The sequence below is a fragment of the Chelonoidis abingdonii genome, chromosome 20 (assembly GCF_003597395.2).
Source record: "Chelonoidis abingdonii isolate Lonesome George chromosome 20, CheloAbing_2.0, whole genome shotgun sequence".
NCBI classification, from domain to species: domain Eukaryota; kingdom Metazoa; phylum Chordata; order Testudines; family Testudinidae; genus Chelonoidis; species Chelonoidis abingdonii.
Genome location: NC_133788.1, coordinates 19,601,943 through 19,628,333, shown reverse-complemented (window position 1 = coordinate 19,628,333; position 26,391 = coordinate 19,601,943). Strand labels below are relative to the sequence as shown.

At 42.9% G+C, this 26,391-nt stretch overlaps 1 protein-coding gene across 22 annotated transcripts in view; it reads left to right on the top strand.

The window, feature by feature from the left end:
• YPEL2 (yippee like 2) overlaps nucleotides 1–26,391 on the top strand; it is a 184,902-nt gene that overhangs the window by 39,287 nt on the left and 119,224 nt on the right. For 11 of the 22 annotated variants that reach the window (XM_075074044.1, XM_075074042.1, XM_075074043.1 and 8 more), the window contains 3 exons: nucleotides 19,136–19,179; nucleotides 19,990–20,098; nucleotides 21,033–26,375. In XM_075074044.1, coding sequence (XP_074930145.1) covers nucleotides 19,136–19,179; nucleotides 19,990–20,098; nucleotides 21,033–21,122 — 243 coding nt within the window. In that variant the 3' untranslated portion in view covers nucleotides 21,123–26,375. Of the gene's footprint in view, nucleotides 1–19,135; nucleotides 19,180–19,989; nucleotides 20,099–21,032; nucleotides 26,376–26,391 lie in introns of those variants that run through there. The other 11 variants (XR_012657341.1, XR_012657342.1, XR_004374302.2 and 8 more) reach the window with 9 other exon arrangements.

Here is a 26,391-nt window from a genome sequence, read left to right as displayed (position 1 = left end):
ATCTGCTGCAGGCTAGGTGAGGACCATCAACTGCTACAGCTCTGAACTTGAAGATTTAGGTCAAACCCCTTAGCCCATGGAGTTGAAACAGACAGAATTGGAACACAGCCACGGGGGGGGAACCCATCCTGTGTTCTTCCTCTTAAAATGAACTATGGCTTTGCTGCTAAAGCCCAACTGGTAGGCTAGAATATGCAGTTACAGAGGGAGGCTGAGACCGAGCCCATCTTTTCCCTGAAAACTGGAATTTCAGATCATCAGTGATCTCTCGACGTACCTAACTTGCAGGAAAGAAGTCATGGAAAAACAAATTTGGATAAACCAGTTAGCAGGGATCTGAAGTGAGGACTCCTGGGTTCCAGTCCCAGTTACAGAGCCCTGTCTAGGGGTTAGAGTGTGAGGGCTCCTCTGCACAAAAAAGTTATTCCAGAATAAGGCATGGTGTCAATTTGTAAGTAGAAAAACTGTTCTGTAATAACTCCATGTGTGTAGACACTCATTTTGGAAGAGAAATTCTGCTTTAAATTCTCTCTCTCCTTTATTCTGAAATAATTTTCAGGTGTTGACAAACTCAGAGTCAACACTCCTCCATTTTAATCCTAGCTCCACTGATGTCATGCTGTGGCACCTGGGGGAAACCTGGTGCCTTCAGGGTCTCTGTTTACCTATCTTCATGATGGGGATAGTGCTTCCCTTTTATAGGGCTGCTTCATTTAATGTGTGCAGCATGCTCTTTGAGCCTCATGCAAGGGCATAATAGTGATATTAAAATGAGGACTAATACCCTATCCCTGCTTTTAAAATGAGAGGAGCACACAAATCTAGGCATCATGACAGACTGAGGAGGGGGAAATAAATTTTGTTTTCTTTTTTCCCTGCATTAGGATAAGGTTTCTAATGCCTTAGTTCACTGTCACGATTCTTGTCAGAAGGTCAATCCCCCACTTTACTCCATCTATTGGAAGAAGAAAAAAAAAACAAAAACAGAAAAGACCCTGCCTGCACTGTCTATGCTAGATACTGCCACACAGTTGCTGTTTATGAACCTCCTGGCTGCCTTAACAGAATGCAATGTTCCAGTAATACCATATGGACAGTTACTATTAAGGTAATAATTTATATAACTGTGTTGCATTAGTAGTTTCCATCTATCATTCCAGCTCTGTTCTGTGTTTATCTTTAAAATCTATAAAGAAAAAAGGGCCCTGCCCTCGCTCCCAGTCCCTTTACAGGAGACTCAGTTGTTGAACACACTAAGTTAGCACTAACCTACAGGATAACAGCAGCATTCAAAATGGGGAGGGAGGGAAATCAGCAGCTGCTGCAGCAATTGCGGACTTGCCAGAATAAAAGGCATTTTTCATTACTCTTTGTGTCCAGCTAGAAACAGCTGGGCCTTCTGTTGGGTTTTATTTTTCCAGATCCTTCACAATAAATAGTAGTAAAGTGGAAATGGATCTTTTCAAAGTGCCCTTGTCATGTCCCGAGGCTTCCATCATTCCATTTTAGTTCTGATGTTGATGGCTTGATTATCAGAGGTCCCCAGCAGCTGCAGCTCTCATCAACTGCATGGGGAGCTGAGGATGTTCAGCACCTGTAGAACCTCAGGTCATGGAGGGGAAGGTTTAAATGGCAGAATTCTGCAATCTGGCTTAATAGAGGAGGCATTGGGAGACACGGGTTCAGTTCCCAGCTGTCACCTTGTGGGGAGGTCACTTCATCCCTCTGTGTCTTTTTCCCCTCCCACCCTTTGTTTGTCTTGTCTGTTCAGACTGTAAGCTCTTTGGGGCAGGAACTGTCTCTCACTGTACTTAAACAGTGCCCACCACATCCAGGCCTAATGCTAATGCCTCTCAACTGTTTGTAATGAGGCAGAGGATTAATATAGACCTTGTGTTCTACCTTTAAGTAGTGAAGCTAGGCAGTAATAAAACTCCTTCTCAATACAGCACTTCCTGGTGAGTATCTCAATGTGCTTTACAAACATGAAGGGACTGTCTCATAACAGTTTTTCCCATTTCATTGATGGCTATTTGACGCACAGGACGGTCAACCCATTTGGCCAAGGTGACCCATCAGAGTTGGGTAAAGCGCTGAGTACTAGGTAACACTCCTTCCCCTTATCTATGCTTTGAAACTGATTAACCTTCAGCCTTCCCAGCACAGCCTTGCAACCTGATTTGAGCCAGACAGGATGCAAGGCTACAAATGGCTGGGATGGGTCAAGTCTGAAAACAACCTGATCCTCTATGGCTCTGGTCAGGTTCTCTCTGGCCACCACCTACTGCCCTGCCAATTGCTGCCACTTTGCTGCATTCTCTGTGCTGTGGAGGCAGCATCCCTATAAGTTGCAGCCCCTTTCATGCTGGAGTACGCAAGTGGGGCATGCAGTTGCTCCCACACTGAGCCCATGGGCAGGAGGTGATCAGAGCCAGAGCACAGTCATGAGACATGGGGAGGAAGAAGCCCCTGCTAGGCTAAGCCCAAGAGCAAAGCATGGGCATTGACACAGTTTGGGAGGAAGGTTTGGGTTTGGGTCAGGTTGGAAAACAACTTGATGCTCTTGTGCTCAGGTAGGATTTGGGTTGGCTGTGGTCTAGTTGGTTTAGGTCGGGCTCTAAAATTAGGCCTAAGCAGGCCTCTACTTCCCAGGGTACAAGGGTATGTGCTGCCCGCACTAAACACAGCTCCTGGTGTGGCATCGCTTGTCTAACAGAACTTAGAACGTTGGTATGGAAAGTGAAGCAAGGATTCTAAGCCACGTGTCAACTACCCTCCTCTCACATGATCATAAATAGCCTTTGTGCTGCTCTCTGTTATTTGTTGTTTAACTGATTTGTGCCTATACATGAATACTGCCCAGAAGATTGATGGAGCTTATTAGAAAAACCTGGATTTCCTTTGACTCTCCAAAAAGGATAATTACCATTGAGACAGGAAGTAGTTTTATCTAAGCTAGTCAGCTGTGCAGCAGTAACCATACAGCACTCTGTTCTCCCCCAGCAGGAGAGGAGGAAAAAGGTGCATCTGTGAGCGTAAGAACATATTCAACAGGAATAGAATTAATCCATTCATAGGACTGAGGTGACTTAATGCTAAATTCCCATCCCAGCTACAGAGCCTGAGTATGTATAGCAAGCACAGCTAACATCTTCAAAGGTAGCTCTCGCCTCTATGGGTGAACCATGTGTGAATTGTTATCTCAAAGCGGCTCTGGTGGCATGCGTCTACACAACTTGGCTGCATCATTTTTAAAAATTGCATCTGCCTTATCTCCTTGAGTATTTTCATCCCTTTTGGCAGATAAAACCAGGTTTTGATTACAGTAGTGCCAGTTGCAAGCATTCAGACTTCATGGCTGAGAAAAAATCAGGAAAGTTTTACAAAATAATAAATCTGGGGTGTTTTTTTTTATGTGCTTGCTGTTTTTGAGCCTATATAATTTGTGTTTTCAAGCTTTTCTCTGCAAGTGTGAGCGCTAGAAATTTGCTTCTTGTTTTTTTATTTAAAGCATTGAGTTTTTAAAACATCACATGACTCCAGGAGTTTGAGCTTTAATAACATGAGATAGCCAAGCCTCATGATAAAATCATGAGAGTTAGCATCACTGCATTTGAGTTAAATTTTAGGCTTCTGGGGGTGAGTGGAGGTTGGGAACAGGTTGATTTGTATCTACTTTTGTGTTTTGAAACACTGCACTGAGCCTTCCCCAGCCTTCAGCTCTGCAGAGTAAATGGCTATTAGGAATGTGTATGCATGGAAAACTTCCTGACCTTTAGTATTTTCCCAATTACTGACATCCACTAATCCCATCAACTCTGAAGCGCTCTTTCCCCTACCTCTCTAAAAATTGTTTGGACACTATTTATTAAAAAAAAAAAAAAAACAACAACAAAACTTTGAAAAAGTCACATCCCTCCTGACACTAGTGAGTGATCAGACTGACATATGAACTGATTTGGTAATGGTGAAACTGTTTCTGGACACTGACCAACTTGAATCCATTGTACTGCCTGAAAGCAAAGCAGCCCCAGTATGCCATGGGTATCGCCTCCTGGTTATGCTGACATGCCAATAAACAGCATAGGGCAGCCTTTCATGGCTCCTTTCTGATCTGATCAGTACCTGCATGAACCCATCTATTTTCCATCTTTCTTGGAAACAACTGTATACCTCTAGTATGGAAGTTGCACTGTGTACAGTGACCTAAGGCTATTTACTCCTAGTTAAGGCTACATTTCCCTTGGTGCTCCTGAATATGTATTTCCAGCCATTGTTGCCAGCTCCCATTATTTAATCATGAGTCTTGCAATTTTTTTTTCTTTTGAAAGGCCCAACTCCTTGAATCAGGGGAATACGAAAAAAAAAAATCTTGATTTTTATTTTTTTAAAGTATTTTCTGGCCTTCATAATTGCCAGTTTAAGGTGGATGACATTAACTCTGAAAGCTCAAATACCAGGAGGCAAGTTTAAAAAAAAAATAAAAAAAATCCACATTTAATTTTATGTCGTGTGAAAGTAGAATGAATTATATTGTAAAAATAGAAAGGATTAAAGAAATGCTGTGTGTACCTTTAGGCAGAAATGAGGAATGTTAAAATACAGGTGTCAGGAAAAGAAACATTAAGGCATAAACAATTAGTCCACTTAAGCTAATGGTGAAACATTAACCGGAGATTGGTAAAAGTTAGTAAGAAAATTAACTATGTATGTCTAGCCTCAGGGTAAACTTGTCAGTTCTGCTCCCTTTGTTATCTTGTCAAGTTCGCGCCCTTTGTATCCATATAAAATAACGTAGTGTGGGTCTTGCATAGTGCTCACATTATCTGGGTGTTATTAGCAGAGCGCTGTGCTAATAAACAGAGTGGTCTAACAAATTGTGAGTCCTGAGTCTGACTTTGACACATGATTTTTAAAGCCAATCTGATGTGTTTTGAGGCCAGACCCCGGATTCTTGAATGCTTGGGTTTGGCAATAGTGCAGAGCCTGAAGACAAAGGCTAGTAGGCCCTTAGACTGTGATTTACAAAGGGGCCTAAAATGGTTAGGAGCCTGACTTTGATTGTCTTTCAGGGTGAACTGAGGAACTAATGCCCTTACACCCCTTTCGGAATCCCACTCTAAGCTTTTAGGTTTCTTCCATTATGTGACAGAATGAGACGAGGACTAAAGAGCCAGCTGGTGCAAAATTATTCCTCCAGTGAAAGAGAGGCTGTGGATGTGAAGTCACCACTTCATTAACAATGTAGTGGCTACTGTATGGGTATACACTGCTGCCCCCTATTGCACAGACTCAGATGCAGCATAGTGACAACTACACAGTTCTTGGGGGGCCATCGATTTGTTACGATGTGCTGGGTAGTGTGAGGTAAGTCTCCATTTCAGCATACCTGGCTGAGAGACCTGTCTAAATACTCCACTTGCTGGTAGTGAGCTTTCTCTCAGTCAAAAGTGACATCCTATCAGACTTTGGCTGACATAGGAGAATTTAGCTCCCTCAGGATGGTGGTAGTGGCACTGATATAGCAGGTGGTAGTTTAGTGTGTGTGTGGATAGACCTTTAGTATCGTCGTTGCCCTCAGTCTCTTCCCCACCTATCCTGTGCAGGGAAAGGGCTGAGATGTTTCCTGTTTGGACAAAAGGTGTTTATCAGCAGCATGACTTTAGCCAGCTGAGCTTCTAGAGCAAGCCCAGTGCCATTTGGATGTGGGTAGAACTGAGGGGTTTAGTGGGCACTTGCAGCTGCTGTCTAATGGAATAATCACCAAATAATGTCTCAATTTCTCTACTACCTATTGCCGTTCATTACAAAGAATAACAGAGCAACGCATTGCAAACTGAGATACCAGCACCACATACGGCTCGCTTACTCCATACCTGAAATGCAGCTCTTTCTGAGGTGAAAGCTGTTTAATGTTGCACAGTAGCAATAAGAGAGGAAACTGAAGAGAATATTGCATTCAGTTGAAACTGACAGAGGAATAATTTACATGGGCCAAACTGAAGTAATTTAATTAACCCAGAGATGAGTTTGGCCAACTCACTGTAATTCCACTTCTGCTTGGGTCTCAGATAGCATTATGGACCAGTGCTGAAACTCAGGAACACAGTTGCAGTGGGTTAGGCCACATCTGCACTGCAAGATGGAATAGTGTTGTAACCAGTTCTCCTCATCTGATTCTATATGTAACAGAGCAGAATTGGCTCAAAGTTTCATTTGACCATTCATGGTCCCTAATGTGCTGGAGGACAAGTGGAATTAATGGAACCTGGAGAGGATTCTGCAGTCAGTCATGATTTAGGACCTAGCTCATTAAACTTGTACTTACTCTGGAAAGACTTGAGAGCAACTAGCGCAGATTGGAAAAAGGCAAGCCATTTAATTTCACAGCACAGAATTCCAGAGCCCACAGCACATTTTAGAATTACATCTTCCCATCTTTCTTTCCATTAAAGTTCAAGCTGTTAACTCACAAACTTCTAAATCGTCACAAACCTAGCACTAGGGCCAAGGATACTGGTTACTATAAATATATGGAAAGATTGTTTCTTGCCCTCAGATCATTTTTTTTTTTTGCCTATTCAGTCAATGGGCCTGAAAGATGCTTTTCAAGCTGAGCTTTCTGGTGATATTGGTTAGCAAGTGGGTTACCAGCAGATAAGAGTTGGGGCTGGAAGAAGAAAGAGGAGGGGGGTAAGGAAACTAAATAAATCCTTCTGACAGATAGGACTGCATTGCTGATGGAGCATCCCTTTGCTGCATACACTAGTGTTGTAATGACGCGAACAAGCCAGAGCTCTGTCCTGCTGCTGATCAACTAGTTGGCTCATTTGTTTCTGCAGTACAGGAATCCGATTTGGAACTGGCACAATTGTGCTCATAAAATGGCTAATGCTTCTGCTTTAGGATAGAAACGGGAAGATGGAAATACTAATGTTTAGAAACAAGGAGCTACTGTGGTGGGTGGGGGAGTGGGAATTGGGAATACCAGCAGGACTGAAGTCAGTCTGTAGTCTCTTAGGGCTTGGCTACATTAGAAATTTCAAAGCACTGCCCGCTTTGAAGTGTGAGCGTTGTCAGAGCCGCAGCACTGGGAGAGAGCTCTCCCAGCGCTGCTTGTAAACCACATCCCTTATGGGTGTAGGGTGCAGCACTGGGAGTGCGGCTCCCAGCGCTGCCGCCCTGATTATACTGACACTTTACAGCGCTGCATCTTGCAGCGCTCAGGGGGGTGTTTTTTCACACCCCTGAGCACGAAAGTTGCAGCGCTGTAAAGTGCCAATGTAGCCAAGCCCTTATATTCTAATCCGACAAGCTAGGCCTGGCCACAGGTTAAAGTGCATGAAGATTTTACTCAGTAACTCTTCAACTCCAGTACTAGATCTCTGTCAAATCCAGGAATGAGCGTTATTGTTTGCTCTCTGAAAATAAGGTGGCCAAAGGTGTTTTTAAAGCCCACGTTTGCAAACAATCTGTGCAGGAGTTGCCTAACATAAAGATGAAAGGTCCTTTGCACATCCCTCTTCGATCCTGGTCTTTATTTAACCAGGATACTGTCACAGATTCTTGTTTAGACTGGTGACTTGGCCAAAGTTGTTACCAAACTGCAGCCCGGATTGGTAAAAATAAACGTTTTAGTTGCCTCTGATACATATATTGTTAGAAAGGCCCTGGTGGCCTTGTGTTCAGGGCACAGAACTGAGACACAGGAGCTCTCCTTGCTCAGCTAAAGACTTCCCATGTGACTTTGGCAAGTCACTTAGGGCCAAATTGTTATAGGTGTTTAGGCACTTAATTCCCACTGAAATCAGTGAGAGTTTGGCATCTAAATACCTTTACAAATATGGTCCTTAGGCCGAACTGTAGTAATTAGAAAGACTTCCCTTGAATTCAAGGTGATTGGGCCTCTCTTATCCATCTGCAAAATGGGGGTGTTAATACTTCCTTTCTCCTTGTCGTACTACCTGTCTATACAGCACTCGGCACAATGGGGCCCTGATTTAGTTCTGGCTTCTTGGTGTTACCATTAAGAGTGTTACCAATTTTTGCAATTTTTTCATATCAAGTCTCATGTCTAGTGTTTTTCCTTAATGCCCTAAACTGCTAGAAGCAAAAAACTGAAGGAGAATCCTAGCTTAAAAGTAAATAAAATAGTAAGTGTCACTCAGCCCTGATGGTTAGAGGGAAAAGCTCCAACACATGAAGCGAGTGCAGCACCTTGAAAGCAAAGACACTGGAAGGCAAATATAAAATAGCCTAAATTTTGTTGTTTTAAAAACGTCTCATGGTTTTTAAGCCAGTCTTATTGTTTGATGTGTCATCGTCCCCTTTTGGTGTGACTCGTGATTTTTGAACACTTTGGCTTGACAGTGGTGTAAATAATAAATATTAGAGCTCATTAAAACCTACCAGTGGACCAAATTTGGCTCTGATAGACCACCCCTGGCAACCGATTGGCCACAGTGAGTGAGACTGAATATAGTCCACGCTTGCATGTAACTCAGTATGATAAATATTATCAGACAGGTATAAGAGAACTGAACTGAGCTGTAGAGCATTTACAGAACAGGTTGTATAAAGAAAATGGATGTGATCAGCAATATTAGAAAAGCAATCTCTGAATGCCTACTGGGAGTCAGAATTGGGTGTTCTGACTAAAAATAGATCGGAATTATTCTCTCACCCTGATGGGATCAAATCCTTCAGCTGAGCTGACCTTTCCTATCTGAATTCAGCTAAATGTTTCTATGGTAATTGAGTTCCTCTCAGGGGCTAATCAAAGACTTTGTCAGCTGCAAACACCCATTGCTGCCAGGGTTAACAGGATAATGTGGAAAGCACCGGAAATGAATTTACATTGGAACTCACATTTAGACCCATCTTCTGTGGCGCTAATAACTGGAAACACTCAGGCTCTTCTAACAGCTTCAGTGAGGTTTGTTGCAAAGAGAACTGGCTGGAGTTCTCCATTGAGGAGCCTTCAGCTGGGATAGATATTAATGGGATGTAGATGTGGAAAATAAAATATCTCTGCAATGCTGTGGGGGGGGGGCGCAAACAGATTCTGCTCCCCATTTATATAACGGAGTCCTCAAAATAAAATATTATCATGAGAGACCAAAGCACGCTGTTTGCTATTGGATTTGTTCACCTTTTGACTGTGATAGGAATAGTTTTACTTTGTTTTTTATCAAGTCCACATTTTCACCGAAGAAACCCTGAAATACAGTGTCTCAAGAACACGCTGGTGCTTGGTGGGAAACTTGGAACCACACGGTGGTCAGAAAGTTTAAATCAGCAAAGCTGTATTTGTAAAAGCCCCTTGAAGAAGGAAAGTATCACCTAAATGCTGAGTATTAGCCTAGTTTATTGTGTGGGTCTGGGTGATCAGTGCAATACATGAACCTAAATAGATTCTTCCGTGGGGGTGGGGGGGTTTGAGTATGTGGATGCAGCATTGGAATAAGCCTCAGAAGACTTGGATTCTCTACCTGGCCCTCCTGCTGGCTTGCTGGTTGACCTAGGGCAAGCCACTTCACCTCTCTCTGTTTCTCCATTTTTAATGGGGATAATGATACTTACCCCTTTGGTAGATTGCTTTCCAATCCATGGGAGAAAAGAGCTAGGTGGTGTTAGTTGCTAGCAGTTGGAAGCCATAAGCAAGATAGGAACCCCATTGTAAGGCACCATAAATATACACAGTAAGAAACAGTCTCTGTCCCAAAGAGCTTACCATCTCAATAAACAAGACAGACAAAGGGAGGGGGAAAGGACATATTAAAGGCACAGAAAGATTGTGACTTGCCCCAGGTCACACAGGGTATCTGTGGCATTGAGTACAGTGACTTCTAGTGACCATTTTTTCCCACTCCTCCTCTTTATCACTGGCAGGGCATATAGTGCTCTTACAGAGATGGTGGGTCTGTCACTGTCAAGAATACCACGCTGATGGGCATGGTATAAGAGCCTCAGTAGAATGGAATAAGACAGCAGTGTTCATCAGTTCAAAAGGTAATTTTACGACTCAGCTGCCTTAACATGTAACAACACCCCCTCATCTGCAAGGACTTGCATGAGACTCGGGGTACGTCTACACTATGGGATTATTCCAATTTTACATAAACCGGTTTTATAAAACAGATTGTATAAAGTCAAGTGCACGCGGCCACACTAAGCACATTAATTCGGTAGTGTGCGTCCATGGTCCGAGGCTAGCGTCGATTTCCGGAGTGTTACACTGTGGGTAGCTATTTCATAGCTATCCCATAGTTCCCGCAGTTTCCCCCGCCCCTTAGAATTCTGGGTTGAGACCCAAGTGGTGAGAGGCAAAATTTTGTCGGGCGGGTAGTTCTGGGTACATGTATCAGTCATTCCTCCAGGAAGCAATGGCATGACATCTTCATGCCTTTTTCCTGGATTGCTGGAGACGCATCGCGACGGAACCATGGCCCGTTCGCGTTGTGTGTTTTTACAGTCAGCCGTATGTGTTAGGATTCCGCCGGCAGAGCGAACTCCGAGCACTACACAGCAGCATCATTTGCTTTTGCATGATAGCAGAGACGGTATACAGTCGTTCTGTATCGTCTTGCTGCTAGTGTAAATTGGCAGTAAGATGACGGTATCGTCCTTCGTACGTCTGCGCTATCATGGGTGCCACCTGGCTGAGATCGGCTGGGGCGCAAAGGCAAAACTGGGAATGGATCCACGAGTCAATCCCTCTTTATGGTTTCTAAAAATGAGTCTCACTCCTAGATGGGGCAAGTGTGCTAGAGAACCAGTGTATCAGAGAGCCAGTTGCTCGTGTCAGATCCCGCAAATGATAGCTACATGCCATTCACGGGGGTCCCTGCAACAACCCAACCTTGCTTCCCTCCTCAACCTCCTGCTCTGGGCACTGTCGCCCCAGCTCCATCTCTCCCCCTCCATTGTGTCATGAAGTATAAAGAAGCAGGAATAGAACGACAGTGACTTGTTAGTCAGATAATGAGGAGGAGCAGCCCCGGTGCTTTGACAGTCCAGGCAGGACATTAGTGGTGCGGGGAGGAGACCAGGCATGCCGCTGCTATGCTAGTCAGGCATACCAAATTTTTCTTTACACGAAAGGGGGGTGATGGAGCTCAGCCCCAGTTCTATGAGGAAGGTTACAGCGCTACCATTCCTGAATGACCTCTACCTGGAAACAGGATAATTCCATTTTACCCAGGCGCCGCCTGGCCGACCTCACCTGAGGCAAGCCAGGAGCACTCCAGGGCTGAGCGATGACGGATATCAAGTCTATTGTACCGCTGCCACCAGGGGGAGAGAGCGGAGCGATTACTGCCTCTCTCACTGCTGCAGCATTGCATCTACTACCAGCATTCAGTAGACTAAGTGACAGTGAAAAAAAGTCAAGAAATTTCTTTCCCTTTTCACTGGTGGGGGCCGGGGGGCTGGGCGGGAAGTAAATTTGACGAGCTATACCCTGAACCACGCTGGACAAGTGTGTTTGAACGTACAGGCACTGGAGCTCAGCAAAGTGGACGCCTATGGCCAGCATATAAAGAGGATACGCTTTTGTCCGCTGCCGACAGCTGCTGATTGCGAGAGAGACTGATGCCGAAGGATTAGGGCATGACCGACTGGATAGGTGTCGGTGACATAAGCGGTCTCGTGGGCTTGGAGGAGATGCCTGAGGCACCTCTCACTCTCTTGGCATAAGCCTCCCCGGCGATCCCTCGCTGCTCTAGTGTAGAGCGTCCATTATGAGCGTTTTGTCCCTGTCCTTTACCGTTTACATTCTCGTAGCACGCAAGCAAGCCTAGATGTAATGTACCTGGAGGAACTTGTGTTGTTACAACAAGCCGACTCTGTTGCACTTTCTCAATCTGGTAATCAGGATGTGTTATAGGTGACAAACGTCTTCTTTGTGTTAGTTTTCTACTGAGATAGCTTGCTTCTCCACATACTTCCTTAGTCAAAGATCTCCATCCCTCTCAGCATCGTCTCTCCGCGTAAGTCCTGTTTTGGATGTTACTTCTCTATGCTCGGAGCTGCTTTATGGGATAATTCTACGCCAGAAAAGTACTGTGTACCTATTTTATTCTCCGAGCCTGTCGCCTAGTACGAAGCATCGTCACCGGCCTTAGCGGGGCAAATACAGAACTAGTATGGTCAATGCAAAGCTTTTGAATCACCGCTGTGGTGGCCAAGTGTCAGGTTATTACCATGAGCATTTTGTGACGTGGACCTCCTGCTATGGCTTCAATTTCCCTTCAATGCCTATCGCTGGAGTCTCTCTTCCTCCTTACTGTAGTGCAAGTCACGGGGTAAGGTAAATCGTGGGCTCCTCTGTGGTTGTTTGCTACAATGACAGCGTGCACATAAAACGACTGCCTGGGAGGCCAATACCGTCGATTTGCCGCCACACTAACCCTAATCCGATGTGGTAATACCGATTTTAGCACTACTCCTCTCGTTGGGGAGGAGTACAGAAACCGATTTGAAGAGCCCTTTATATCGATATAAAGGGCCTCGTAGTGTGGACAGGTGTGCAGTTAAATCGGTTTAACGCTGCTAAAATCGGTTTAAACGCGTAGTGTAGACCAGGCCCCAGTTGGCTCCACTTTAAGCCTCGATCACACTCATGCCCCCTTGAGGGACATTAGCATGAAAACAGACTCTCTGCTTAAGAGTTTTTAAATGCAGAGTCAGGAGCAGAGACTGTCTTCATGCAAATGTCCTTAGTAATTTAAAAAATAAAAGGCTTGTGCATAGGGCAGGGGGAGAGAGAGAACAAAGCTCTCTCTGAATAGAATAATTGGATTATTTTTTTTCACCTGTGAATATAAGGGACGCTTTAAATCCAGGAGCTCCCAATATGCCTTTCCCGCTCTGTTCTTTTCATCAGTCTGTCTTGACAGGAAAATAACAGGGCACAATAAAACTGTCCTCCATATAAGTATCTGATCACCTGGTGTCTCCCTTCGCTGTCCCCTCCCATTACACTCAGACATTGTAGACTTCCCTAGAGCTCCAGCACAAACATTGGTCCTTCTATTCCTGAACTTGTTCTTGCAATGAGACTTAATTGTAGCTTTCACAGAACTAACCAATGGGGTGAGGCTGCAGAGTCCTCTCTCCTCTTGAATTTCAGTGGGACCAATTACCTTTTCATCTTTGTTTCATTGGATTGTGTAGAGGCTGCCTGCTTGGCGTAGGTAGATGTGTTCTTTTCCTGATCTGGTTTGCTGGGATCATGGTGCCATGTCTGGCAGCTGCTGCTTGGTCTTCCAGCTGGCACTAATCACATTTTGCGCTATTGTCTAACTCCATCACAAAGGCTTTGGGAAATTAATCCTGTCATCTGTTCAATGCATGGGACTGCTGAGTGAGTGTAAAGGAAATCCTTACTACTAGGAAAGGTAGAAGGGGTGTGTGTGTGTGTTTGCTTCATATTCAGATTTCATAGGTTTCTGCTGCAGTGCAGATTATAAATGAAAGATTCCCTCCATGCATCCAGTGTTCACTGCCAGTAAAGGATTGGGTAGGTACAAGCAGGTGATTGAGGTGGTAAGCAAATAGAGCTTTGGACAAGATGGTAGGAAAAGGAAATGAACAGCCTTGTCCCTATTTTAATCTATACTTGTCCCATGCAGTATTGCTCCACTCAAGAAAGTCCTGGAAGAGCAGCACCTGTTTTTCAGAGGGTAGAATATAAATTTAATCAGAATGGCAGAAATTCGGACACTTTAAATCCTGATCAGAATTTAGCAAACGGACCAAAACAAAACCACAGATTGAAATAATTCCAAGCTTGTGGCTGTTTGAAATCTGGACTCAGCTATTGACTCCATTTCTTGTGGCAAGAAAGTGAGGAATTGAGCACTTAGTGAGAAAAGGGCTGCAGGATAGGGTATTTTGGCATGATAGGAACTTTGCTCTTGATGGTGCCTGAATGCCTATCTCATTGCCTCATGAGTCTCCATTGGATATTCAAATCACCTGTTTAGGGCATTACCTGGATACCCATTTTAGATGTCTACATGTTGAATGGAACTCCCAGATGCAGAAGGGGATTTGAATACTGATAGTCAAGATGAAGATTATGTGTATTTTTTCATTTGTACCTCCTAACCAAAAAGTCTAGACATTGATTGGGGAAGGGGAGGAAGGGAGGGAGAATTCTGTTGCAATTCTGTGTTTCTAGCCAAACTTCTGAAATTAGCAAAGGAGAGAAAAAAAATGGCTTGGCCTTTCAATGGGAAACAAAAAATCCTTTCAATTTATTTGAGTTGGATTGGAAAGTATGTCCCGGGAGTTGTTGTTTTAGTGTGTGTGTGTGTGTGTGTAATATAAATAAATGTTTTTAATTTTAATTCACATCACAAAATCTGCTTTGAAAAAATGCATGACATGGAAACTATCCACATTACTGGCTGTCACTACTTGATATAAAGCAAATGTGTTTGCAGAAGAGTTTGAGGGGGGGACTGTGCAGGGAATGTCTGCTTACATTAGGATACGATAGTTTTCCTGTGACTTCTTCATAATCACTGCAGCACATCAATCCTTCTAGAGGTGGAACAGAAAGAGGAGGTTCTGGCCACCCCACTGGGTTTTATTGGATTGTAAAGGGAATGTGTTGAGGATACAAGCCCAAAATATGACACACCTGTTCCCTTTCCATCACTTCCCCTCTATCTGCATTTGCAAAATCCCCCTGGGATGGGGGGATGTTTCTTGAAACACAGCATCAGCAGCACCAAATGCTGAGCGCTGGGATGTGGGAAAGCTCCAGCCTTGCATCCCTGAAGGTGACAGTATTGTGCAGTGGCCACAGACTGATGGTAAAGAGAGTGCACTTCAGTGACAGCAACATCCTTAGGCAACAGCTGCTGACTAATAGTGTCTTTGGGTGGGCAATAAAGGCAGCACACTCAGGTGAGAGTTGCAAGCTTGTGGCTGGAAGTGAAATAGGAAAACCACGGCTGATAGTTGGTGAAGTTGATCATCCTTTGGTGACCTCTTCAAGCTGGTGGAAACCCTTTGCATAGGTGCACTATGCATAGTGACTGTCTGTGGTGACTATGTGGAGCATTATTGGCTATACTTCAAACGGGATGAGTGCTTCATTTGGGGCACTATAAGGTAGAGATGCCATTGAGAGAAAATGGTGGTTCTCCAGAACAAAAGGCCCAGAGATCTTCAGGATCTTATCTAGATCATGTCCTGACCTAAAGTAGAAGGATGGGGCCCACCAGGAGGACACCACAATCCTCTAGCAATTGGCTGGAGTAATGTTCAGGGAGCCTCTGACGCAAAGCTTAAGGGCTTGGTTTTGTTCTTTATTAAAGGCTGACTGATAGCCAGCAATAATGGAAACTGCTATTTCTGTTCCAGTAAAACTCTGCTCCCATAGCTGTTGTTATTGGCAAACTCAGTCACTTTGGTGTTTATGGAAAACTATTTACTGGGAGGGAGTGGAAGGTTAGTGAGTTTTAGCTGCTCTCATCCTGCTTTGATTAGTGGCAAGGGACTGTGTCCCTGAGGATCCCTCCTGCTTGATGCATATCACCCACCCAGGATCCATCCATCCAAATTCATAGAACCTCTATGCAGCTCTTGCAGCCTGGAGAATAAATGCCTTTTGCACGTGTCATTGTAGAACACAACACAGAGTCAGCCCCAGTTTATTCCTTTCAAAGGGGAGAGACAGCGTTGGCATGAAGGCCATTAGCTTACAGAGTCTCATCTTTATTTATCCTACATTGGCATAGTGTTCAGTGCACCAAGTATTCTGTAGCACTGTCAGCTCAGATACAGTTAGATTGGGTGGTATCATACAGATGAGAATAACAATAAAACAGGACTTCAGTGCTGAGGAGAGATTTAAAGAAGCTGCTCTAACAAATACAATTTCACAAACATGCTTGAGGCATGTGTCCTAGTTAATTTGCTTCCTGGGAAATGAGGCATTTCTCACTGCACAGGATCCGGGGCTTATGCCAAGAGAGTGCAGAGGTGCCTCAGGCATCTCCTCCAAGCCCACAAACCTCTTTTCCCCAACATTGGCAGCTAATCTTGGGCTTCTCTCTGAATCATCTTGGCAGGCAGCTCCTCTATAGCTGGCAGGGCCACTGCTGCCATCTGAGCTTCTCAGGCAGCTCTAGTGCTGGATATAGTGTTTTGTCAGCTTGCCCCACAGCACTGCTTTTACCCACATGCTCTCTTGCTGCATGCTTGCAGGCATAGATCTTTCTGCAGGCCCCATGGTGCTGTCACTGAAAAGTAGCTCAGTGCCAAGAAATACACTGAGCTGCAGCCAGAGGGGGCGGAACGTGCTCTCTTGTTGAGGGGGGTTTCAACCCAGACTTTAATTAATTTAATCTCATACACTGTTCAGTAAATTTCTCCTCCGTGTATTTGAAATGAATAGGATGTGTGATGCAGGGGTTCTCTCTGGTTAAGATCATTAAAGATCTGTGTGCCACTAACACTCACAGCGACGCTTGTGCAGAGAAGAAATACCTCTTGGATTAATCTGACATTTCCAATCACTCTGTATTTTCAAACATTATACCATGTGCTACATTCTCTTTGGGAAGATGGAGCCTTCCCTAAACTAAATATAGTGACCTTTGTTTTTGGGGGTCATCTGTAGGGATTGAATTTGGATCTGAAAACATCTGCTGCTAGTGCCTAAGCTAAAGGATTGGGACTGTTAGCTTGGGTGCATCAACGCTCATAAACCTTTATACGTGGCTTATCCACTAGAAGGAGAGAGACACATTGTGTTAGCGTAAATTACAAGGCATGAAGAGAACAGTGTGGAACAAGGCACTGCGGCTGGGTTGTGGCCTTGCTGTCTGGGGGACAATGGGCGCTTTGGCATTTGCCTTACCCTGTCACAAATCTTGCTGAGTGAATTCCTGGGAGCAGCTTCACAGAAGAACAGGACCTTGTGTAGGAAAGTCTCTCCATAGAGACTTCCCAAGCGATCCGATCCCTTGTGTATCAGTTGGAGCCAGCCGCACTGCTGCAAGCTGTTCACATCCCCCCGAATGAGACAAACTGCCAAGGGAATAAAATTCATTTAAACCTTGAAATCTGCCCTCCTGGCAAAGAAGCCTTTACCCATTCTGACCCAGTAGCTCTCCCTTTGTATTGTCTCCACTCACCTGAGCCTGCTGTTTCTCTTTGACCTGCAAATAGAGCAGTGATAAACAAAAACAAATACTAATGCTTCTACAGGGCACGGTTATGGATGCCACACCTCTGTCACTGGGTGTGCATGTCATCTATACACAGAGTAATGTTACCTTGTTATTACCTAATCTGCACCACCTTCCTCACCTTAACAGTTGTGAGGAGGGAGAACTATGAGGAAGTTCAAAATCTTTAATTCAGTTGGCGCTTGTCAAAGCACATTGAAACACAGGTTGTATTGCTCCACTATTAGCTGCTCTTGTCAGCAAGGCATTGTTGCAGGTAATATTACAGGCAGACACAAATTGAGCTAGTAGGTGCTTGGAAGCAGTGTTATTGAAGTGTCCCAGTCAGAAGTGGTCATTGCTGCCAACCTTTCATTGCAAAATACTGTTTTATCATTGTGAAGGTTATATGGCCAGGCACTGGGAATGCCACAATTGCTGCTAATGCTGCCAAATGTGACTGTTTCATTGCTCTCTTATCCTTCCCTTTCCTTGTTTGTTTATCTCTACTCAGATGTCTCTTGTCATATGTTTAGGCCAGAGGTCGGCAACCTTTCAGAAGTGCTGTGCCGAATCTTCATTTATTCACTCTAATTTAAGGTTTCACGTGCCAGTAATACAATTTAACGTTTTTAGAAGGTCTCTTTCTATAAGTCTATAATATATAACTAAACTATTGTTGTATGTAAAGTAAGTAAGGCTTTTAAAATGTTTAAGGAGCTTCATTTAAAATTAAATTAAAATGCAGAGCCCCCCGGACCAGTGGCCAGGACCCAGCCTGTGTGAGTGCCACTGAAAATCAGCTCATGTGCCGCCTTCGGCACCTGTGCCATAGGTTGCCTACCCCTGGTTTAGGCTCTGATCCTGAAAAGACTCAGGGCACTTTAAAAACTGCACCGGTACAGCTGCACTACTGTAATGCTTTAGTGAAGATGCTACTACACCAACAGGAGAGCTTCTCCCGTCAATATAGTTAATCCACCTCTGCAAGAGGTGGTAGCTAATCAACAGGAGAATCTCTGGGGTTAGACTGGTATAATTGAGTTGCTTAGGGCTGTGGATTTTTCACACCCCTGAGCAATGTAATTTTACTGATATAAATTTGTAGTGTAGACCTGCCCTTAGAAAGGCACTTAACTGTGCATTGTAAGTAATCCCATTGGCATCTGTGGGGCTGCTTAGAGTGCATACATTTAAGTATCGGCATAAAACTTTGCAAGACTGGGGTTGTCTTTTTCAATATATATGTGTACAGCACGTAGCACAGTGGGGCCCTGGTCCCTGATGAGGATATAAATAATAGTAATGACATGTATTTCTGTGCCTCCTTCATGGATGGAGACACTTCAAACCGTCAGAGCCATGTTCAAAATATTGAAGCAATGCTGTCATAGCTTAGGTCCAAATTTTAGGTTTTGTTTTTAGAAACGGAATTTAAAATAATAATTTGGGGGTAAGGTTTATTTGAGATTGGAAACCCATAAGCAATGGCATTGAAGTGGTGCATGAGAATCAGGAAGTGAAACTGACCAACTTTTAGTTTTTACCGGAAGTCAGAAAACAAACAAGCATAGAGTTTAATTTATGAAAAATACATTGGATTTTCACAGTGCTGCAAGGCCTGATAATCTCAAGTGATGATTAAGCAGGTAAGGTCCCAAGTAGGCTCCCAGTGTCCCTTTTAAAATGTGCATCCATTAGAATTTGAGACAGGCTGGTCAATTTCCATTTCCAGAACAGACTTTCATTAATCAGCTTTCATCTTCCACGGATGTTTCATTCTTTGCCTTCTCTATCTTGCATAGTGTAATAATGTGCATTTCTCAGAACTCCACTATCAGTTGCTCCAACTTCCCTTTGAAGTTAATAACGTTGGTATCTGGGTACTGTTCATGCACAGGATGGCTTCCTATCAACCAACTGATTTCTGTTTTCTTGCCTTTTAGTCCTTTCAAGGAAGCCAAGGGCGAGCATACCTCTTCAATTCAGTGTGAGTGTTACTTCATAAATGTCATTGCTCCATCTTTTGGGATACAAATATATATCGCCCTGTGGTTAAAATAAGGAGAAAGAGTTGCCTTTTTTTTGAGAGAGAGAAAGGCACTGACTTATGAGCTTGCATCATTGCTTTAGAGTGGCTAAAAGGAAACAGCACTAATTCACACTTGACTTTGCCTTTAGGTTTCAGATAAGAGTTTTTTTTGTCATGGGATTGAGAAATAATCACTTCTCAGGGGATGTGGTGAAGACGAATCAGTCAAAGCTTTTTAAATATAAAGAAGTATAGAAATGCTAAATACTATGGCTTTTTTTAGAGCTGGCAAATAATTTTAATTTAAAAGAATCTCCTTTAGACAAATATGGTTTTCTGGACATTAGCATTTGCCTTGGGAATACATGGATTTAAAAAAAATGTCCTGTTTTCCATTAATGAAAATCAAAATGAAAAATTTAATTTCAAATTCAAAATGAAAATTTCACTCTGAAATGTTGAATTATTTCATTTCAGTAGAAAACACTGAAATTCTCCAGCTCAGTGTTTTTAGGAATTTTTCATTGAGTGAAAATATTCAATATTTCATCTCTTCATTCTGATATGGAACAGAACATAATTTTGAAGTATCAAAATTTCTTGTGAAAGGAAAGTTCTATTTTTAGAATAGCTGTAGCACTTATTATTAGAGATTCCAGTTTATATTTTCCAGTACTGCAACAAAATTGCTGCAAAGGTTCTTGCAGTGTGCAAAAAGGAACCAATACTTTGATAGGAACCATATCTTTCTTTTCCCTTCCCTCACAGAGTGAATGTGGGTTGCGGCCCCGCAGAGGAGCGGGTGTTACTAACAGGATTACACGCAGTTGCAGACATTTATTGTGAAAACTGCAAAACCACACTGGGCTGGAAATATGTGAGTATCGTCTGTTGTTCGTGTGGATGCATTTGTCCCTATCCTTTTTGAAGATGTGTGTATGATGAGGCAGACCACTGAAGTGGGAGTCAGAAACCTGGGTTCTCTTCCTGGCTCTTCAACTGATCTATTGGGTCCCCTCTCTGTGCCTGTGTTTTTCCTGACACCTTTTGTCTGTCTTGAATATTTAGACTGTAAGGTCTTTGTGCCAGAGGCCATATGTTACTATACATAGTCACTGCTCTTGTCGTGGTGTCCACACTGCTGTTTTTAGCACACTAGCTGAAGTGGAGCTAGGACATGTCTGTCTGTTTGGGCTGGGAGACACACTCCCAACTGCAGTGAAGCTATACTCTAGTTGCCAAACTGAATGGTTCCCAAACGTGATCTGTGGAGCATTTGCTGGTGGCCTGCAGAGAGGTGGCTGGTCGCACAATCCTGATTTCTTCTCTATGTTTCCACTGGTAAATCACATTAAAGACAGCTAAAAATGAATTAGATGCATTCCTAATGTTACTTTTTTCATATAAACAATTATTTGAGCTGCTCTAGGGATGTTATGCATTTGGGACGAGAGGTGTCCACAAGGTAATCTCTTTATAAAGATGTAGTATAGACTATGGGAATAATTTGAGAACCCTGGTCTAACAGGAGGCAATGAGAGGTTAAGGGACTTACCGAAGTCCAGGCACCAGTGAGCCAGTGGTGTGAGTGGGACTAGAGTCTAGGATTCCTGAAAACAAAAAGTTTCCTGAAAGTTAGCAGGGTCCCATTTTCCTGCACCGTATGCCCCAGAGCTGAGAGGGGAATGCGTGACTCCTGACGCCCAGACCCTGCTCTAATCACTAGACTGCACTTTCTTTTTCCACACCTCTCAAGTAGCCTGCTAACTCCACTTTCTGTGTGTGTGTGTTTTTTTTGTTTTTTTTTTTAGGAACACGCTTTTGAGAGCAGCCAGAAGTATAAAGAAGGCAAATACATCATCGAACTAGCTCACATGATCAAGGATAATGGCTGGGATTGAAAGGGAAGAGCCCAGCCAAACCAGCGTGTAAGAGAATGCCATCCAACAGAACATTATATCCAAGAGTGAGAGAGTGACCCAACGCTTGGTTCCATGCATTTAGAGGCTCTGCCATTTGGGAGCATCTTCACACCCTTCTCCATCTTTACTGGTGCCTGGCCTCTCCGTCTCTTTGCTTTTTATCTGTTTGTGAATTGACCCTGGCTGCTTCTCTCTATGTTCTGGCGTTGGCTAAGAGAATGCACCAAATGCCTGACAGCATTCCATGTTTATGAATGTCAAAGTACAGACTGAAGTTGGCTCTTCATTGGCATTTTATCAGAGGGTCTCAGTGCAGGAGGGAGACCAGAGTTTTGGGCAGGAGGAGAGAAGAAGGGGACGGGGGCAGGAGGGGAAGTAAGCAGGAACGAAACTGCTTTTCCTTTAAGTCCTGGTAACCAAGGTTTGAAACTATGGACAGAAATATACCTCATGACTGCATTCTCTCTGAATCTCGAACCTGCTGTTCCAGAGGCAGAGCTCCAGATTAAGCTGGCTGAGCACAAATTGTAACCAAAAGCCTCTTGCTAGCTAATTCCTGAAACTGATGTGCAATTCCATCTTTTGATAGGTTGTTTCATACTATTCACACAGTCGCCTTTTGTGAACTTATTGTTGTGGAGCTTGATGGCTAGAGAGATTCCCCAAGCTCTCTCCTTCTGCTTCTCCCTCCTGCTCCTCCTGTTTCACAGCGGATGGGCAAACCGTCCCATCAGAGCATGGTTACAACCTCAGCACTGCTGAGGAAACAAAATTCTGATCCTGGGCAACTGAGGGGAGGAGTCGTCGAATCATGTAATGTAGTGGGGATGGTGCTGCAGTTTAGAAGATACGACAGACATGCAAGAATACGGGCATGTGCTAGTAAAATATGTAGGGGGAGAAGGCTGTAGGCAAACCCAGAAACATATGATGCCACCTTAATTTTCCAATCCTTACTATGTGCCATTAGGGCGAATCTGTTCACCATTGGCAGTGTTATAGCTTGGGATCCAGTCATCTTAATATGTAATGGGAAAATGGCTTTAATAGGCGCTCTGAAATTTCAGACTTCAGCCATCAGCTCCACTCTTTGAATCCATCAGAGATGTAATGGAACAGTGAATGGCTCTGGTGGCTGTTAATATCATGTTTCACAGGTGGCTATTTCAAGCCCTGATGTATCCCTCCCAACCTTGACTCCTGGCGTTTTAAAAAACCTGTTTCATACTCTGGAAGACTGAAACTTAGCATCCCTCAAATGGGGTAGCGTCGGAGTTGTAGGGGGAGAAGAGGTTTTGACATCTAACTGCAGCGGACAAGTCCTACTTCGATTTATGTAAATTAATTTTTATGGACCATCTTTATGTTGTTGGTGTGGGAGAGGGGGAGAATATGTATGAAAAAAGATAGTATACGCATAAATGACAGTGCAAAGCTTCCTCTACAACAGTCCAGTCAGTATCTGGTGCAGAACACAAGACTATTTAACTGAATTAGTATTATCCATCAAGTGAATTCTTTTTGTTTGTGGAATTATTTCGAAGTAGGTTAATTCTCTGGGGAAAATCCCTCTCAATCCAGGGAGTGAAAAATAATGTGCAGGGGTTCATAGCTCCTTATGAAATTGAACCTTCTGATGATTAGAACCTAATGCCGCCTTTTTTTCCAGTATTCAGGTTAGCAGAGTTAAGAGGATTTCAAAATCACATTTGCTGGTAAGTGGGGAAGTGTCGGGGGGAATGCAGAGAGAGACTAGTTAGAAGTGGGATTAGACTTCTATGTTCAGTACCAGTGATTAAAACCTGAATAGCTCATGTGAAAAATGGGTGTTTTCTCTCCTGTTCACTAGATGAGTGTGGGGTCCATGGCATCACTGCTAACATTTGGTTATTACCCAGAAATAGGTGACAAGATGGAGACTGAGTGTTACTTCTGGAAGGGATGTACCAAATGCCTTCTTTGGCCATTGAGTTAGGGTGAAGGCAGAAGCCACCTCCTATCTGAAGTGAATAACAAGACCACTTCATCTTTGACTTCTGGTAGACTCTACTTCCATCATCCTCATTCCGCTCCATCACCGCTACCTTCAACAAAAAGAATTCCTCAGTACCCATTAGCTTGTTGACTCTGGGATTGGCCTTCTCTTCATTGTCCTTTCCACTCAACGTTTTGTTGGTTTTGGCCAGTTAGGAGTTATTTGCTTTTTTTGAAAAGCTCTTATCTTTCCTTGAAAACAATCTTTAAAGGGATCTGATCTGAAATGGGAGAAATAAGGGATAACCCACAATAGCTTGTGTGCAGATGGGATACAGAGCCATACCTAGACTCTGCTAATCTTCCCTGAATGAGTATAATTTTATGCACTACAGTGATAGCCAACAAAAAGCCAACATGCTTATAATAATCCTCCAGTATTCAGTCTCAAATACTGCAGCGTTACCCCTGTAAATTGTAATTTTTTGCATCATTAGTGTAGGATATGCTGTACCTCTTAAAAATTAAGAGCACAGAATAATGTCAGATGCAACCGTTTTTATTCTTTGTGTACTAAGAACAAGAAGTAATATCTCAGAAGGCAATACGCAGTAACAATTTACATAAATTGCATTTTTATGGCGACCACTGTAAATTTTAATATTTGTGGCCAGATCCTCAGTTAATGTAAATTGGCTTAGTTTCCTTGACTTCCGTGGTGCTACACCGGTTTAAATCCTCAAATCCTGATATGGAAAATACGCAAATGCATGCATACGTGCACACACACGTGCACACGCAGGCACACACTTGACTGTAGGTTGATTTTTATACACTGTACAAAGAGATAAGTAAAAATGGCCTGCCAGGCTCTTTAATATTTGTTCTCCCTCATGTGTCGGCTAAACCAACAGTGCTTCTGTATTAAGACATATGATAGTATTGGGAGTTGAAAACAAAACAGAGTGATGAAATTTATAGGCTATAACAATCAGGGCATTCTCAGTTGATTAGTTGCAAAACAATAGATTCAGAACATACCCAAAGAACCACACCACTTGGATGTCATTGGTCGAGTCAGTTAACGGTAGCCAGTTAGTTACATCGAGGGATGAGCAAGGCATGCCCTTTATTTCCAAGGTGGAGCTGCAGTTCAGAGAGCGAGCATGTCCCAGCATCCAATGTCCAGATCACGGTGGAGCACTGGATACTGGGATTTGTAGTCTCCATGAGTGGCAGCCTCAGCAAAAATGAAAACTGCAAGTTTTGCTCCATTTTCTGCCCCCCTAACTCCCCTCCCCCTTTAGTTTCTAGCAAGCTGCCACCAAGGGCCTTTGGCAGTGCAAATTCTGGGCACCCCTGAGTTTACATCACAGCCAGTGTACCCCAAAGCTAAACTTTGGTAGGTTTTAAATGTTTTGCTCAGGCAGATAATTCTGTGTGGAATCGTGACCCTGTAATAAATACTCAGATGATAATATATACAGAACATAATAAGCATTATCTTGTGAAATATACTTTTGTAAATAATATTTAAATTTTTAAAAAAAATAATATATTTGTTGCTGTTTTCTCAGAACCCACCCCGAGAGCACTTTTTTTTTGTTTTGTTTTTAAATTATACTGTTTCCTTTGTCTTAGTTGGAAAATATGCTTAAAGGGAAACAACAATCATAAATAGCTGTTTTCTTAAGTTGCTACACTTTTCACCTGGACAAGGCAGAAAAAGGACGAATAACCTCTAGTTCCATCCCGCAGAAATTACCTCCTATACAGGCCATTGCCAGGTTACAAATAGGCCCCCAATTCAGGAAGGTGCTGAAGCATGTGTGTAACTTTAGGCACATCTGAATGCACATGTGTTTAAAGGTATTCACATGCTTCAGTACCTTCCTCAGTCAGTGCCTGAGGCCCCTGACTTGCAATTGGATCCACTTGGGAAGACTTTAATTCCTATGTGGAGTCTCTTTAATGTCAGTGGGGTTCCGTGTAAGTGCATAGATCTGCCTCAGTCAATCTGATTGCATGATCTGGGCCTGAAATATTCTTTTGCACCAGTATTGGCTAGAATTAAATAAATAATGAAGATTTAGATTGTAGAAGTGAATTTAAGTTGAAATCTCAATCTTTATTTCCCATTGCTTGGGGCAATGGGGGGTAGGGGACGGAGAATTCTAACTAATCAGGAATTCTAATTTGCTTTGCATATATTTTTGGATGTGGATCCTGGTTTTAATTTTGTTTTTAATATAAATAAACCAGGCTGCTACATAGTGAATTAAAGTAAAAGTTTACATCTCTGGCAGTAAAGTTCTTTCCCCTCTCTTTGCCTTTTTTTCCTTCCCCTCTCCCCCTTAATTTTTATTTCATTGGTCTTCTTGTTTATCTCAAAGTGGACCAACAGCACAAATCATTAGACTGCGTTTTGTTGAATAAGGAGCTATTTGCCATGCTGAGTAACTGTTGCACACACTTTTATTTTCTCTTTTTGGTGCACACATTTTAAAGGCAACAAAACCTGCACATGGACTCTGTGGTTCTTGTGAGGATCAGCTAAGAATTTTCTTTTTATGCACTTTCCTAATTGATACGTGAGTGTATTAATCATGCATTTCATTTCTATATGAACCAGTTCTTGGACAAGCATTCTGTTGGATAAACAGATTTGAAATGCAGAGCTCAGCTAAGTAGTAAGAGCTTTCCTTGCCAGATGAGAGGCCTGAGAAATGGAACATTCAGAAACAAAAATGTTACGCATTGATTTGGAAGAATCCTGTTTTAAAAGGACAAACGGGAAGGGAAAATAAAATCACACTTAATATAAACAAAAAAAATTGACATTTAAATACAAGCAGAATGATGTTGTATAAGGTACAATCACAAATAAGCTATTCTCGTAGTTACAAACTGTACACATCCTTTGTTTTGTTTTTCATAAAGAAATGGGAATGCTTTCCCACTGACAAAATGAAGAGACAATATTTCCAATACCAGCCTGTCTATTGATGCTCTTGTGTTTACAAACTGTGTATACTTTTATTTCTTTGTTTTGATTTAACTATATTTTTGGCATATTGTTTCAGGTTATATTGCTTCGGTAATAAATGCAATTGTTTGTTTTTAGATCATTTGTATTCACCTCTTTGTGTCTTTGTACATTGTACATAGTTCTTCAGTATTAGAGGGAGGCATACTGTTTGTCAGATTTACAATGTGTTGGTGCTCATTTGAGAAAATAAAGTTTTCAAATATTAAAAACGTGGATCTACTTTTC